The sequence below is a fragment of the Corvus kubaryi genome, unplaced genomic scaffold (genome assembly GCF_017639235.1).
Source record: "Corvus kubaryi isolate FWS band 111438036 unplaced genomic scaffold, C.kubaryi_AGA036_p1.0 37396, whole genome shotgun sequence".
Classification (NCBI taxonomy): domain Eukaryota; kingdom Metazoa; phylum Chordata; class Aves; order Passeriformes; family Corvidae; genus Corvus; species Corvus kubaryi.
The window spans coordinates 5,792,232-5,808,436 of NW_024581135.1; the positions used below are offsets into that span (position 1 = coordinate 5,792,232).

At 39.1% G+C, this 16,205-nt stretch overlaps 1 protein-coding gene across 5 annotated transcripts in view; it reads right to left on the reverse strand.

Annotated features, from left to right (window-relative positions):
* The window catches only part of THSD7B (thrombospondin type 1 domain containing 7B), a 301,488-nt gene that overhangs the window by 235,202 nt on the left and 50,081 nt on the right, over nt 1-16,205 (reverse strand). For 4 of the 5 annotated variants that reach the window (XM_042041089.1, XM_042041087.1, XM_042041090.1 and 1 more), the window contains exons 2-3: nt 12,203-12,296; nt 10,006-10,179 (exon numbers count right to left, since the gene is read on the reverse strand). In XM_042041089.1, coding sequence (XP_041897023.1) covers nt 10,006-10,144 — 139 coding nt within the window. In that variant the 5' untranslated portion in view covers nt 10,145-10,179; nt 12,203-12,296. Of the gene's footprint in view, nt 1-10,005; nt 10,180-12,202; nt 12,297-15,753; nt 15,803-16,205 lie in introns of those variants that run through there. The other variant, XM_042041088.1, reaches the window with a different exon arrangement.

The following is a 16,205-nucleotide window of genomic DNA, read 5'->3' on the forward strand; positions in this document are numbered from 1 at the left end:
CACAGAGAGGCACTGACATCTAAGCAACATATTTAACACCCAGACACATGGATAATTTTCCCAGTGCTGTGCACACAAGGATGTACTCAGGGTTTTGGGAAGGTTGTTTTGCACAGTTTCTCATGTTTGAAATTGTTTGGGGACAATCCTAAAAGCAAGATCATCCTGGCATTTTGCAGAGGAATGCAGAAGATAGAGGATTGATAATCTCCTTAAGAGGAAAGTGGGATCAATAACAGTTAAAAGTTTGGATAAACCCTCATTATCAGACTCCTACAACTTCAAAACGAATCCAAGCAAGCCTCCTGTTAAATGCAGACACAACCTCCAATCTGCAGAATCACAAATTTCACACTAACAATGTTTTAAATCAAGATACAGCTGTACAGGGGTTATGAAATATTTAATGTCAATTGAAAAACAGATGTACTGAATTAGTTTAACTTAAAATACTAAAGTTTAGGTAAGTTCTTCTAGTGATGCACCATATGCATTTAACATAGAGCTGCAATTTACTGAAAATTTACAAAATCTTTACAAACAACTTACTGAAATTCATCTTCACTTCTGCTTGGATACAGCATTATTTTATTAATGCAACCAAGAATATTAGGGGAATGACAATAAAAACATCAGTGCTACCTTATGAGCAATATAGTTAATAACAGAACTTCTGGAAAGTTTCTGGTGTTTAATCATTAAAGCCTCCTTTTAATCATTGTCTGTAGAAACTCTAATTCTCTACCCCATCCAGACAGCTGCTTCAAAACTCTGCAGCTAATACACATCTAAATTTATTAAATGCCTAGAAAATTAGAAGTATAGAAATAATTTTTTCTGTACCCAGTGTCTCCACTGTGAAGATCTTCAATAGACAGAAGAAAAGTGCTTATATTGCTTAGAAGCAGATGGGTGCTATAAATGTAATTAATGGGTCAAAAGATGTTAAAGATGTCACAAGTACTGAAGTTTTCCCTTCAGCAGTTTCAAACCTGTGAAAGTTATGATTATAAATATCATCATGTAGAGAAGTAAAGCATGCCTCATGTGTAGGTAGATATTATTACACTATTGAAATTTGAAGGTCTTTGGATCTCGGGGGTGACAGGGTAAGCCCCAAAGGATGCCAAACACTGAAAAATTTCAGGTGGTAACACAATAAACACCCTGGATTTAACCACATGGCTAGCACACCCAGTCATGTTTCATATTTCTGTTGACTTATTCAATGGGTCAATAAACTCCTGATAAAGACTAAAAGAAGTACCTAGCTTGCACATTTAATTTTTAAGCATATTGAAAATATAATACCTTAAATGTCAAAATTTTTCAGGGAGTCATACAGCATGAACTGCTCTTGCAAATGAAGCGTAGGAACACTTTTAAAGCTGCTGTTGACTAAGCCAGGGAATACAAACCCTTCATTACCACTTAATTCTGTGCAGGGTGTAAACACAACCCCGAGCTCGCTCACCGTTACTTGGGTTGTGCTGGTGACATCAGCCCCTCCTCAAAGCTGAAAGTCTGACAGCACTACTTTACAGAGCCATGAAGAGCTTTTAAACAGATTCTGGGAAAATAATATTAAAACCAAGCAGCAAATATATTGCTTAAGGTAACCAAGGGAAGTTGCCTGGTCCTGTCCCCGGGATCAGCTGGGTACCACAGCACACACACTCAGCAATGTGGGCTCCGCGTTGGAGGCGCTGGGCTGGCTCCCCTTTGAACATATGCCCTTTCAAGTGAAATTAATCACTCTCTTTATCACTCCTGCAGCATCTGGAGCCATAATCATTACCCAACTGCTGGGAAAGAAATGAAACCACTAATCGCATGGGGAGCAGGGCTTAACGTTCAGAGCAGGAAAGTTTTTATTAAGTTCTCATTTGAAAAGTGATTTTTCATGGCTGGCCTTCCAGGACATGCCACGCAAAAGCTGGATCTGCTTCAGCAACCGTCTACAACTCACCCCCAGCATACAGAACCAATGTACTTAGAACCACTATAATGAGGGTTTAACATGCTTTTCCAAACTTAGCTCTATAATCCTAAATCACTATTACACGCAAGTACTACACGGAGACACATTCAACCACGAGCTTTAAAAGGTCTCTGGAAGAACGAACTGCAGAGTTCTACAAAGAGTTAGAGACCAGGCAGTGTCATCAAGAGCAGGGACCAGACAGTGACTCTGGAATCACACCCTGCAATTGGACCGGTCTCAGCAAGAATTCCCCAGGCACACTGAAGCTCCTACACCAAAACTCCAGTATTAAGCAGTCATTCCATCGTATCTATCCTCCAGCTGAAGGCAATTGAATTCAACAATGTCAACACTATGGAAATAACCAGGATTACCATGAAATATCCCTTCTAACTTCTCTATTTCACGTTCCCGGCTTTTGCCATTCAAATTTTTTGAAACTAAGAAAGAACACTAAGAAATTATTTTTTCTTTTTGAAAAGAAAAGAAAAAAAGAATAAAATGATGATGGCAGGACTAGTCTGAAAAATAGCAGAAGAAAAAAAGAAATCTAGGGAATAGGGGTATCAGAGGGCAGACTTCCCAAACCTCATGAAGAGTCCCTAGAAAGAGTCAGCAGGATTACATGCATACTGAGAACAACATCATGTATTTTAGGGATTTCTAATACAATTTTGTTATTTTCACCCATAATTTTGCTCTTCACAAGAGCTGAATGAGGAAGTGATTACCCCTATATACCGAAATCATTCAACTAAGTGGCGAAGTAAAACTCTTAACTTAAGATACACTTATTTAAAAAAAACCTGCAGGGTTCTGAACAAGGGCAGCAGAATAATTAAATCTAGTACTCCACTAAAACAGGCTGAAAATGTGATCATCCATTTTTAATGCTCTGCCTATACGTAACAACAGAAATCTTTCCAACAGCTGCATTCAATTAAAAAAATATTAACCCCAAGGAAAAAATACAAAAACATCCCCATCTGTTTTTCTTGCCACTCACTGAGCTTCTTTTGTGACTGAAATATGTACAACAATACAATCCAACAAAGTTGAATGAAAAGTGCCACAATTCCGATAACAAGCTATCTTTTTATTTTTTAAAATGAACAATTTAAAAGAAACCACTTTTGCAGATTTTCCCCTGTGACCCCTAGCTCTGTTCCCATAGTAACTATTGAGGAAAGAAAAGGATAAGAAGCCTAACATACTTTTCCCAATACCAACAAAAAACAGAAAAAAGCACCTTATTCTCAAAAACTATTATTCTCAAGAAGAGAAGAGGGACATTAAAAGATTAGTGTGAATCTCCTGTGTAATCTAGTTTAAACCACCACCTACTGAACATCTGATGCTGGTTGACAATGTTTGTTAAAGCAGGCAGCCTTATTGTAAAAGAACTGCTGAAATAGTTCTGCAAGCCCAACAATAACAAAATGACCGGGCACACGCCGTAGAAGCGCCCCCCTGAAGGCAGCCAGCCCAGAGCCAGGCTCAGCACTCGCCTCTGCCAAGGAACTCGTATTCCAAGCACATCAAGTGTTAACTTTAGCCTTTACTTCAGGGTTACTTCAGTTCCTCCTCTGCTTGCCTTTTTCACTGGACTGGTACTCAGTGCTGCCCGTACTGCTGGCTGGAGTGCTTTTCTAGGAAAATACACTAAGCCAAGGATTCCTTCTTTAAGCAGCGCCACCAAGAACCTCCCTCTGCTGTCTACAGTTCCCCACAGGAAACCAGAGCTAACAAACATGCCGAGTTTTACAGACAAGGAAAAACAGCACCAGTTTAAGTATTTCTGTGTCTCTAACCAGCATCCCAAACTCCTTCAGGAGCTATTTCAACGTCTCTGATGCTGGCTGACTCTTTGTGTCACAGGTCCTTCAGCCGCGTCCCACACACGGAGCTTTCAGCCCGCTGGGATAAGCACAGGACCCAGGTGGGTGTGCCATGGGCTGCCGTGGCATTCCTCCAACCCAGCGGCAGACCTTAAGCACCTGGAGGAAAGACCAGGCTGGAAAATGATGTTCCAGCATATAAAATCTTCTCCAGCTTTTATGGAGCTCTTCTGGTGTACATTTGTCTCATTCTCTGCCAAACTCTCCAGTATTTCTTGTCTGAGGACACAAGGTCTCCACCAACTTTGAAATGTCTCACCCATCTAAACACGAACTGAACAACCCCTGCAAAGGGCTATAAATTAAGGCAACAGGTGCATCTCCACAATTCCAGGACAAGTTGGATTCAGTTGTTGAGAAAATAAGACCAGATGATGATATCAATATCAGAAGTGAAATAAGACGGGTGAAGTGAAGCAACAGAACCATATGTAATAAAATTTTAAGATTCGTGGAACAGAAGGGTTGAAATGTGGATAGGAAATGGTAAGGAACAAAGACAAAAGAAAACCAAATATTTATCAATCTGAAACAGCTGCACTTCTGTTTGAGGAAAATTAGATTAGCTTTGAAGCCACCCTTAAAGCTTCCCAAATATCAGTGACTAATATCAACCAGCATATTAAATTTTGCTTCTAATTAAATTTTGCAAAACAACTTCCTTTAAATCTTCAAATGCTATTGTTTTCTAAAAATGTTTTGTAGAAATAGAAGCATAATTTATGCTGTCTCATAGAATACTATTTGTAAATAATTATTTTAGACAAATTTAGAACTGAAGTATTATTTTTCATTTAAATCACTTTTTTAATGGCTACATAATGAAACTACGCCAGCATATTAAAACCAACTGCTTCAAATGAAACTGTTCGTTACAAAGTATTTTTTATTAAATGATTCTGAGATATTATAAACCAGACACTTATAATTACAATTGAAAAATGTCGGAAGGTGAAAACTTAATTGAGATTTGATATAATTCTGAGGAGCAATGCTAAGGAAAGATTTCACTTGACCAACCAGTTCTAAGAAAATAAGTTTACTCACAGGGGTCCAGAAGCTTGGTATCCTCAATTCATAAATACATTAGCAGCAATGACCAAAAGAAGAATTACATAAATTAAAGAGTAGTCTGGCTCAGGAAATGAGGCATAAACTGACCATGAACAAAGTTAAAGGTAAAAACACGATTTGTCATTTTAGAACAACTTTTCATTATCAGGTTTATGGCAATGTCCTGGTTAGTTTGAGAACAGAACTTAACAGGTATTTTTTTAAAAACTACTAATTGCTTCTGCTGTCAATACTACAAGATTGCAATCTATAACCCAGGAGCATCACTTCAGTTCCAACCTCCTAGCATAGTGAAGATCCTTTGAATCATACAAAGTTTGATTAAATCAAGGCTAGATTTCCACTGGAAGGTTTCAGCATTTAAAATTCCATCCACCAAGGCAGCATAAGAACAACCCACAATTAGAACATTTACCACACAATGAGAAGTTTGGAAGCATCAGTTAGATTATCATAAACCTTCCAGACACCACAAAAAGATCACTAAAAAGCCATTTGTGCTTCGTTCATGAGCTGCTGTCCTATCAAATAAAGGAACCATTTAATTTAGGACAGATAATCACTCTTCATTTTGTTGAGCTTTCCAAAAAACTTCACTTGTTGCAGAGCTATTTTTGAGTCTGCTTTGAGCAGGTTTGAGCTCTACCATCCTTTGAAGACCTGAACTCCTTTTAACATTTGGTGTACGCAGGTAAAAGCTTGTCTTTTAAGACATAAGGTCAAAGGCACTTCCAAACCAGCACTTGACCTTCCTGAAATTACCATCTTGAGAAAGGGCATTTTTTGGCGGTATTATCTGAGAACAGAGAACAAAAGACCTTTTTCGTTGTACCAGGGCTGGCTCACCCACACTCACGGGTGGTTCAAAGGTTTCTCCACATTAGAAGTTGTTCTCTGCAAAGTTCATTTTGTCCCTTTTCCATTACGGATTGTTTCTGAAGAACAACGAAAGATCCAAACCCATTTGCTAACCCTATTTTAAGGACGACTTTCAAATACAGGTAGTAACTCCCAATTAAGGTTTTTATATGTTCACCTAGGGCAGGAGTACTTATGGCTCACACACCTGGCTCCCAAAAGCCCACAAACTCCAGAGGTTTAATGGTTTCTTCCTCGGGTAAAAATCTCTCTGCTGTGATCAGAATCATTACAAACCCATTTCCCAGTCTGATACCTCACTTTCAGTGCTATTCCACTCATATCAGGGAGCACGTCCCTGCTGGGCTAAACAGCCATCCTGATTTATTTTTTCTAGAGAAGGAGAAGTCACTGGGACACAACACCTGGGTTTCTAACAGTCCCCTTCTTCCCTTCCATAGTAGACAGAGGATTATTTCCATGACAGATAGCATTTTTACCATGCTTAAAGAACCATTTTCCTAAAAATCAGGGCATTTTCATCCTACAAAAAACATTTTTACAATATTTCCCCAATTAGAAAATAAAGTCACGCCATTGCTTTAGCTCTGAGAGCCTTTTATGGGCTATGTCCCTTATATCTTTCATTCTGTTTGTATTTTGGGGGAAACAGCACATGCCTGAGGTATAGTTTACGGAGGAGCTGAAGACATCAGCAGTGAAGGGGAGCCAGAAACCCATCCAGGAGCAAGAGCAAGAATCTCTGGGAAGAGACACTTCAGCACCTTGTAATCCTAATTATCAGCTCCTCTCCTGCAAAGCACCTAAAATATTCCCTGTGTTGCACATATTTTACACTTAATTCTGACTTTGGAACCAAATTTTAGAGCTTCACCAAAAAAAAAAAACCAACTAGAATTAATCTGTGGGCTCATGTGTGTGTGTCAATATTCTATACACAGTTTTAAAAGCCTGGATATTTTAGTGATGGATGGCCATCACTAAAACATAGGCATACTGGCATTGCAGAAATCCCACGAACTCTTAAGATTACTCAAGTGTTGGAGAAAATTAACATGGTGAAATATGCAAATTGCTAATTGGCAACTGCATTAAATACTATTAATTGACAAGAATTTAGGTCCAATTAAATTTAGCAAATGTGAGAAAATTATTCAGCTATTTGATGTCGCTGAGTAATTTAGCTGATATGATTATTGCTTTCATGTTTAGTGGCCACTAAATGAGTATCTGACAAGAAATGTCTGGAAACCAGAAGATACAGTGTACAGATATTAATTTATAACTTCTAGAAGCCAAAAGCTCAAAATAAATGGTTTTAAGACAGGCCACAGATAAGCAACATGCAAGTCATAGCACTCTGAATAGCTGAGGGAAGAGTATGTATCAAATTACCTCTCACGCCAAGTTCTCATGTTTTAGAATTACAGAGCCTGGGGTTTTTTGTAGATGCAGTGATATCAGTGCCATCGTTTTGCCCTAGACCAAGACCACCAGGCCCAGCACGAAAATGTAGGAGTCTTCATTAGACAGTGTCAAGGATTTAGCTGGAAAAAAGTCTGTATTATAAACTCCAGTGATGATATGATTTTTTTTTTCCTTTTTTTTTAGCCCCATGCATATTAAGGATGCCTCCCTGGACTTCCGTGCGCTAGAAAATTTATTTCAGTACATATAAATTCATTTTCATAAAGTCAGAGCTTTCAGTAGCATAATCTTATTTAATTATAAAGCATGACATTTCAATAAGAAGTTGAATTTCTCTCCAGCAGGTAAGTAACTTGCCATGCTAACAACAGACAACACAAGATTTAAAAACAGAACAGATCATCCCCTTTCCCATTATGGATTGCTCATTTCTCATCAGATTGTTTTATTAAAAAAAAAGGACAACAGCTGCAGGTTTTCTTTCTATTGGAATGGATATGCTCAGTTTTTATTTTAAAAGTTACTTAATTTTAGGTTCACTGTGCTGTGCTTCTAGTCACATTTTATTATTTTGTATTGGGCACAAAAGTCCTCAAATTGTGGGATGATTTTTTAACAGGTCAGGATCTCCATGACCTACATCCCAGAGTATTATTGGTATCTTGCCACAAGGGATTATGTTAACCCTTCTACCTCTCCAGATCCACCTATTCCATTTAAGTCACCATCCCTCTCTTCCCAAAACACTTCCTTTTAATCTTCCGAAAGACACACCTTTGTGATTAATCATACCTGAAAAACCTTTTCAGTTCAGGTATGAAAATGCCTGATACAAAATCAAGCCACACCCTGACAGCAGACCACCATTTACTGCCCATTGTGTTATTTCTTAGGGCAACTGCAAAAAAACAATTTTCAGAATTTAGAAATATTGCTGCTTCACTACTACTTCAGAGAAAGCAGGGGCTTCATAAATAATATTTTGTTTCTCAGCACAACATAATGTTTTGGGTGAACATACTATACATTTCAACCCAGAACTAAACATCTGGGGGTTAGATGTAACTAACTTCCAACAAAATACTTCAATGGGAAAAAAAGGGGGGGTGGTAATGTTTACAAATATTGGAGAAAAATCTTTTCTCCTCAATCAGGACAATACATTTGGCTGAAGCTCACAAGTTATTTTCATTTGGAGAACATATCACTCAAAGTTGTTTGCTACCTCATGTCACTCCATCAGCAGAGAAAGTACATCAAAATACTCTTAGGATTTGAAGTTTTTAAAGTTACTCTCGAGAGCTCAGATATTTTTAACCCACTGTGGGAGTCACAAGAACCGGCAATTTCCTCGTGCATCTGAAAGACAAACCTTTACAACAAGCCCATTGTGGGGCTTTCAGAGCATGGTGCCCACACAAACCTGGGCATCAAATTTTCTTAGTTCTAAATACATCTGCCCCAGATGCCTTTGAAGCATTGAAACCTCCTTATTTTCAACGGGAATCATCAAGTCAAATTAAAGTTTTATGACTTCCAATGTACAGCCCTAAAGACTGACAGTACGACATGCTTTGGAACTGAAGAGAAGACAGACAGCACTGAAGGCTCTAATTTGTCTTAAGGAAACAACTCTATCTTTCAAAGCTTGTTCAAAAAATCATGTAAATAACAGAGAAAAGATAGTTGTTGTTTATTTCCTCCTCATCTCACATGCTAGACAGTGTAAAAAAGAAAAGTCTTTAGAAATCTAGTATCATACTGTACTTTACCAGCCCTTCCCCAGCCTCCCATACCAGCAACCAGGCAAGAAGTTTGTGTTCATCGTATCAGAAGGACAGGAGTTCTCCCAGAAAAATTGCCTCATTATTCCACTAATTCAGTATATTACCTTCTACAGAAAGGTAATTAAAAAACAAATAACCAAAATACCAAAGAACCTCTCCAAAAAAAAAGGAGGCAAATCATTTTTCCATCACATTTAATCGCTCTGTTGCTCAGTCACAAAAGCCCAAACCTCAAAGGGATCCTGGGCAATGAAACCCCTGGCTCAGTTGGGTATTTTTGATTAAGCACTTTAAGTAAACATTTCCCAAATTTGACAATATTTCCATTTCATTGAGCATTCTCTGTTGTTGTGTGCTGTGCTACAAAACAAGCATCTGCTGCTTCATGTTTGGTTCTGTGCAGCTGTACCATCCCATCTCCTACCCACCCACTCCAGCACCAAGACTCGTGGTGCTCCCAAAGCATCTTCACAGGTTTCCACACCTTGTGCACATTCAACCACTGCATGTATCCAACCTGACTGATGCAAAGAAATAATTCACTAAATGTACCAATGGAATTATAAACAGATCAACCAAGAGCATGGACTTCTGACTCAGTTCATCTGGAGAGATGCTGGTGTGCACCTTGCATACAAAAATTAAAAGAAAATTATTAAATGTTTCAAAGAAAGTAACATTAGGATGACGATCCAGTAAAAATACACTTAGATGAAAAGCATTAAGAAGTCCAGAATTATGTTCTGGGTGCATAACTGAAACAGACATGTAGATTACTAATGTCAAACACATATTAACTCTTTCTATTTTTCAGATTTTAAAAAAGTTAGAATAGAAGACGTTATCAGAATTTTTTAATTTATCGTTAAGCTAAAACAGAATGGAGAAAGGACAATCACTCCATCCTTGAATACAGCAAATATCTAGTAGAGAAGCCAACATATCTTTTTCCTACCTGTTTTCCAGACAAACTGGTGACCTCTCCTGGCTTCCAGATCAGCTGTTTGCAACATTAAGAAAACAAACAAAAGGAAGGGCTTCCCCAGGCTCTGCCATGCCCAATGAGGAGAAACCCAGTTCTGTTGTAGAAGCATAATTCAGATAATTCAGTCTCTTGTATTCTTTGGTCCTAGAATTAACAAAAAAAAAAGCCAAAAAGAGAAGGCTTGTTAAAATACTTAAACCACCAAGGCAACAGGCTCAGCCTAAGGGTAACCTGGTGGCCACTGTGAATTTCCCAGTCCCTGTGAGCCAGATTTGATGAGGACGAGTCTATTACAGGTGCTTCACTTGGAGAGGGAGAAAAGAAAAGGAGGAGGGGAAGAGAGAGACGAAGGGCCAGCTCCCAGAGGACCTACAGTCCCATCCTACAAAGCCACTGTAAAAGCTTTTAGCAGGTTCTTAAGAAGAAATCTGCCAGTGACAATAAATGGCAAGGGATCCAGTGGCAGTGTGTGGTGTGTCCCTTCTTTTCTCTATTTATCTTCAGCAAGAATGTTATCATGATATAGGCAGACTAAAAAAGTGAGAATGGATTCCATGCACAAAATTCAGCTCCAAATCCAGACCCCACGACCTACATTTAAGATCCAGGCCTGGAAGTGTTTTAGTTCCAAACCCCGTGTAAACATGGGATACACAAGAGCAACATCAGAAATGCAGCAGGAAAAGCAGGGTAACAGGGGTTGCTCATTAGCACATGATGGACCAGCTTGAAAGGGAAAAACAGACACTACACAGGCATTTCTATGGAATTTGGGACACTCATTCAAGTCCCTTGGAATCTTTGAGCTCCAGATCAGCAATCAGTTACTCCAGAGAGGTCTCTCTGACTAAGGGATTTTAATTAAGCTCCCCAATACTTCAGACAAATACCAGAGGCACACTGTGAATGAGACAGGAATGGATCGAGTCCTGCTGCTGCAGCAGTTTTAGACCACACAATTCATTAAAATAATCACTGAGTGGTGCTGGAAGCAAGGAGGAGTGTTTCTCTGGTCTCCATACAAAGCAGGACACCAGCTCCTAAATGCCAGCTTCAGCAAACACCCACATTGTTTATATACTACAGAAAAGCTCCAAACAACAGAGATTCAGAAACTCACACAACAAAATAAAATCTTAAAAATTCCACTTCAGTCTAGTAATTCCAATCTCTGTGTCTCTCATTCCACAAGATGACCAACTAGATACTTAGTAAGGCAGATTTTACATGAGTTTCAAGATATTTTGGATTCATCCATATTCAGGTGGGAACAATTTGGAAATCTCAAAAAACATTCATGTTACTTCCACATCAAACAAGTTTCTGATGTAAATTTACATATTAATTTTTCTGACACAGCAGCTTTTGTATTTATGCCGTGTATTTATACCAAGCTTCAATTCTCCACAGAGTTCTACTTATTAGCGATTAATCCTACTTTTATAGGTAAAAATGTCACATCCGTACTTGTGTAAGGATGGAGATAACACCTGTCTTCAAGATTTGTCTTCACTGGCATAATCTTGTTGATTTTCATTAAAATTATCAGCTATTAGAAGTTCAGTCCAGAAAATTCTATTACATTCCTAACCTTATGAAAAGCGACATTGTCATAGCACATAATACACAGCATCATTCTTGATAAGAAACTGAAGATAAATCTGGAAATTGTACACACTGAATATACAGTAGAGCTTTTAATTTCAGGCTGTATTCAAATTGCTTTGAAACAGTTTCTATCATGATAAATTCATGCAATTACATTTAATCAGATCTTGACTAACTACAGTGGGAGATACAACGTAATATCTGTTATCTGCTTTAGCTCATTCTTGTGTTTCAGATGAACAGCATCTCATGTACAACCTAAAAACCCACCAACCTGACCAAACACAGTAATGTAGGCAAGGACCAGATTTATGCTTTGCTCATGTCTTCTGGGTTAATTTTATTCAGAATTCACATTTAATTCAGAAGGCAACCCAAGCCCCAACACCCAGGTAACGTAACACAGACCACAAGTGGCCTCGTAGGAAGCACACAAGCTCAGAAATCTTGAGCATCATTGAGAAATCCGATGCAGCAGCAAGGTCCTGGGATGTGGAGAAGAAGGGCCCTCAGACATCCTGCAATTCAGCATTTTTTGCCCATCAGGGTGGCTGCTCACCTCACACAGAAGAGCTGAGGAGGAGCGACTCGCCCAGTGCCTTCAGCATCGCAGTCACCATCTATGACGGTCGGAAACCAGAGTCACTGACTTTCTGTCAAGGGAAAGAGAAGGAATCAGTGACACTGGCTCCAACACCATCCGCACACAGAGACACAAAGCCAGGAAAGGAATTATTCAGATGCTCAGATTTCAGTACTGGAGGGGAGCCACACGCCCAGCCCTGCACAGACAGCACTCACTGGACTTGCAGGGCAGCTCTCCAGGGCCAGCAAATGCCACAAAAACAACACAAACAGGCAGGGGCGTGAAATGGGCGAATCCAAGGAAACCTCAGATAACAGCTGATAAAAATGCTGAGATTTTTAATGAAGCACCAGTAGTGCTCACAAGCTGCTTTCTCGACACAGTGCCTTCATCTCAGCATTCAAAGGGTCAGCAAACAGCAGCACAGCCCTGGAAGCAGCAGCCTCCTCCCCAAAACAAGGGTTTCACATGTGTTCATTCTTTGGGCAGGACTACAAAGATAACTGGCTGCTGCTCCCCACGGAGCAAGAACAGAGATTACATTAAGTCAGAAAAAACAGAAATAAATTAGACACCAAGACATTGATTCTAATCTCCCCCACCCCAGCAGAGCTCAATAGATTCCACTGATTTACACCCCAGCAAAGCACAATAAAAATTTGTCTGTGTATCTAGGTTTGTGTAACACAGTTTGGAACAGTAGCTGTTCTGTCCTGATACGATAAAAAATTATTGCACAGGCAACATATGCTATCTACAGAAACATGAATAAATTACATTATGAAGGCCACCAACACTTCACATCAAATTTAGTTACATGATATCTCAGCTCCCAAATGTGTCAGCATGGCTAGCTGTAAACTGGCAAATACAGACAAAAAAGGAGAAAAAAAAGAAATTAAATTTTTAAAAATTGATTTCATCGACACTAGTCATTAAATTGATGGAATTGCTTAAATATCATAAAACCATAAAATGGTTTAGGTTGGAAGAGACCCTAAAGATCATCTCATTCCAAACCCCTGCTACGGGCAAGGATACCTTCCGCTATCCCAGGCTGCTCCAAGCGCCATCCAACCTGGCCTTGGACACTTCCAGGGATGGGGCATCCACAGCTTCTCTGGGCAACCTGTGCCAGGGCCTCACCACCTTCATATTAACATATTATTTCCTAAATATGTTCAAGATATGAGCTTTAATATGAAAAAATGTTTAGTCAATATCCTTTATAATCCAGGCCTGGCCAATTAATAGTTTGCACTAATGAATTCTCTTGAAATTAAATAATGAGGTGCTGCTTCGATATTTGGAGGACTAGTCACAAGTATCTTTGTCATTTTGCTTGGTTTGTATGGAATCTTGTTTAGGAAAACAAGGATATCATGCATTAGCTGTAATGGCTGGGAATATACAGGCAGTCTTGAAAAAGCCATTGCAAGTTTTCTAATGGTCATAACAACGCATTTACATTTTCTAATCCACTGCTAATTCTCTTAATGACAGGATTGAATAAAACTAGTTTTGAAAAGCAAACTTATTTAAGAAACCTGCATTTCTGCTGAAAGCATGGCATTCCAGTGACAAAATGTTAGAAATAAATAAACATGCATACAGCTGACAAGAATCTGATTTCTGATCAAAATTCAATTTAATTCTCAGCCTCAATGAAATATCCAGCAGTCAAATCCTGGTCTAATCCATGCTTAGCTAGGGAGAGGAAAAAGTCTCCGGGAAACTTTTCCCATTTTCCAGCCACTGCTGAGCAGTCAGAGGCAGGTTTTTCCAAGTGACAGGCACTGTGCTAGTCCAAGACACATTAGAGGCTTCGAAATCATCCAACAGTGAAAAATGAAAGACTCATGGCCCAATTTTGACTCTCCACTCTCACATAATGCATTGTTAGAGAAGGGACCAGTTGCTCTTTCTCCAAGTTTCCACAGGGGTTTTTCCAGTCCTTCCGCTCCATTTCTGTGGTTCAGCCTGACTCTGCTCCAACATGGATTTACAACATTTTTAATACTGAATTTAGAAAAAGATCATCTTAAACTGTTCCAAACCTGAGACACGATTTCAGCCTTGTCATACATCAGTTCAATTCCCCCTGACTTCACTGGGAGTTGTGACCTTTCCCATCATGGGTAAATCTGACCTACTTTTTGGTATGAGATGGGAATGCTGACAAGAACACCTGGGTAGCTCTCTCCATTTAAAACACATGATGCAATTAGAATAATCCCAAACACTTTAAATAGCAACAACTAAAAAGAAGAGCCATTACAGATGATATGTGTGGCTATAAATCATTTGCCAGGTGTCTAGCACAAAGATAAGCATCATTAATCATGAATAAATTTTCTTAATACAAATGTAAGCAGTAACTGTGCAACTGTTTGCCTATTACACACAAACCCATTGCGTGTGATATTCCAAGATAATCTGGATGTTTATATCATACTCTTTATCCTCAGAAAAAGTCTGCCTTGCCTGCTCAGAAAGCTGTTACCCAAAAAGCTAATTCTATTCTGTCCTACAGCAGCAGAACTCTGGACTTGTAGCAGCAAAGGCTGATCACCACAGGCAAGAACTGTCGACCATCCCTGCGGGAGAGATTTCAAAAAAACCACTAATGCTAGTGCTACAGGCACGGAGTTTAACAAAATGAAAGTGTTTGGAGTCACATTAGTCAAACCAGGAACAGGTATTCAAATGTAAGTACCTATGTGCCCAGTCTTTTATTTAATGATGAACATAGCTACACTAAACTTCCCTTACACTTTCACACCTAAAACAAACGCTATACATTTTTCCCCTTACACATTCGAAGGGAGACAGTCTTCTGGTTAAGGCAGAGGCACCCAAAGTTCACTCCACTTCCAACTCTGTCAGAAACTTCCTGTGCAAAAAGTCACCTAAGGTCACGCTCTGACACTAATACTTGATTCTGCAAGCGCTCCCCGTGATTTCAGCAGAGTGACTTTGCATATATGAGAATGGCAGCTTGATTTTCTATACCTCCACTACCTCACCTCCAAACCTTAACTGAGAATATTTGCTCTTCTTCCGGGAGCATTTCAGAAAATCCTGGATAAAACTGAGCGAATGAGCGAGATTTACACATCACGTTGACAGCTGCCTGACAACATTTTTATCCTAAGTGGTCACTTATTGGGAATCCAAACATTAATCTCCACATGAATCTCTGGTAATTTGCTACAATAACTGTGAGGGTAAATAATGCCTGAAAAAGTATTTGGTGTTCACACATCTTCACAGAGAAGGTAATTCCAAACAATGAGCAGACAGTCTCAACCAGCCTGCTTTGGGTGCGAGGAAGCCTGCACAACCTCCAAATCAACAAAGCTCAACAGACATTTCATGGTCCATCTTCAGCTATAAACTTCAACAACCTTTCTCAGCTCTCCAGTGCTGGAAAGCTCAGTAAGTCATCACTATCATCACCACTTATATCTGAAAGTTTGGGTATTTTGGAGATGTTTATAATCAAAACAGTAAGAATCTATTACTTTCCCTTTTTTCTTCTATTCAATTGTATCCAATTCTTGTTCCAAAGCTGTAGAAGATCCTGGGAATTAAAAACAAGAATATGCAATTACTGTAGTGCCAGTGAATTGCTTCTTAACTTACATCAACTTGTCTGGGGTAAAAAACACGAATCCTAAGTTTTCCTGCTTCTGTACATCCTAAAAATGTAACAAAAGCAGGTTTGAATTTAGAAGCTTAATTATAAACTTAGCTAAGTGGATTATAATGAAAGATGTTCCAGCAAGGGAACTCAGACTGATGCATTATGACTACATTAAAGAAAACACCAGAGAATAGACTTTCCATCAGTAGAACGACTTTAATTACAACAATGCTGGAGCAGAACTGTTCTGTTAAACAATGGTGCTCTTACTTCTCCTTCACTCTGAGTACTTCCAATGGACTCCACAGGAACACACTTGACTTTCAAGAA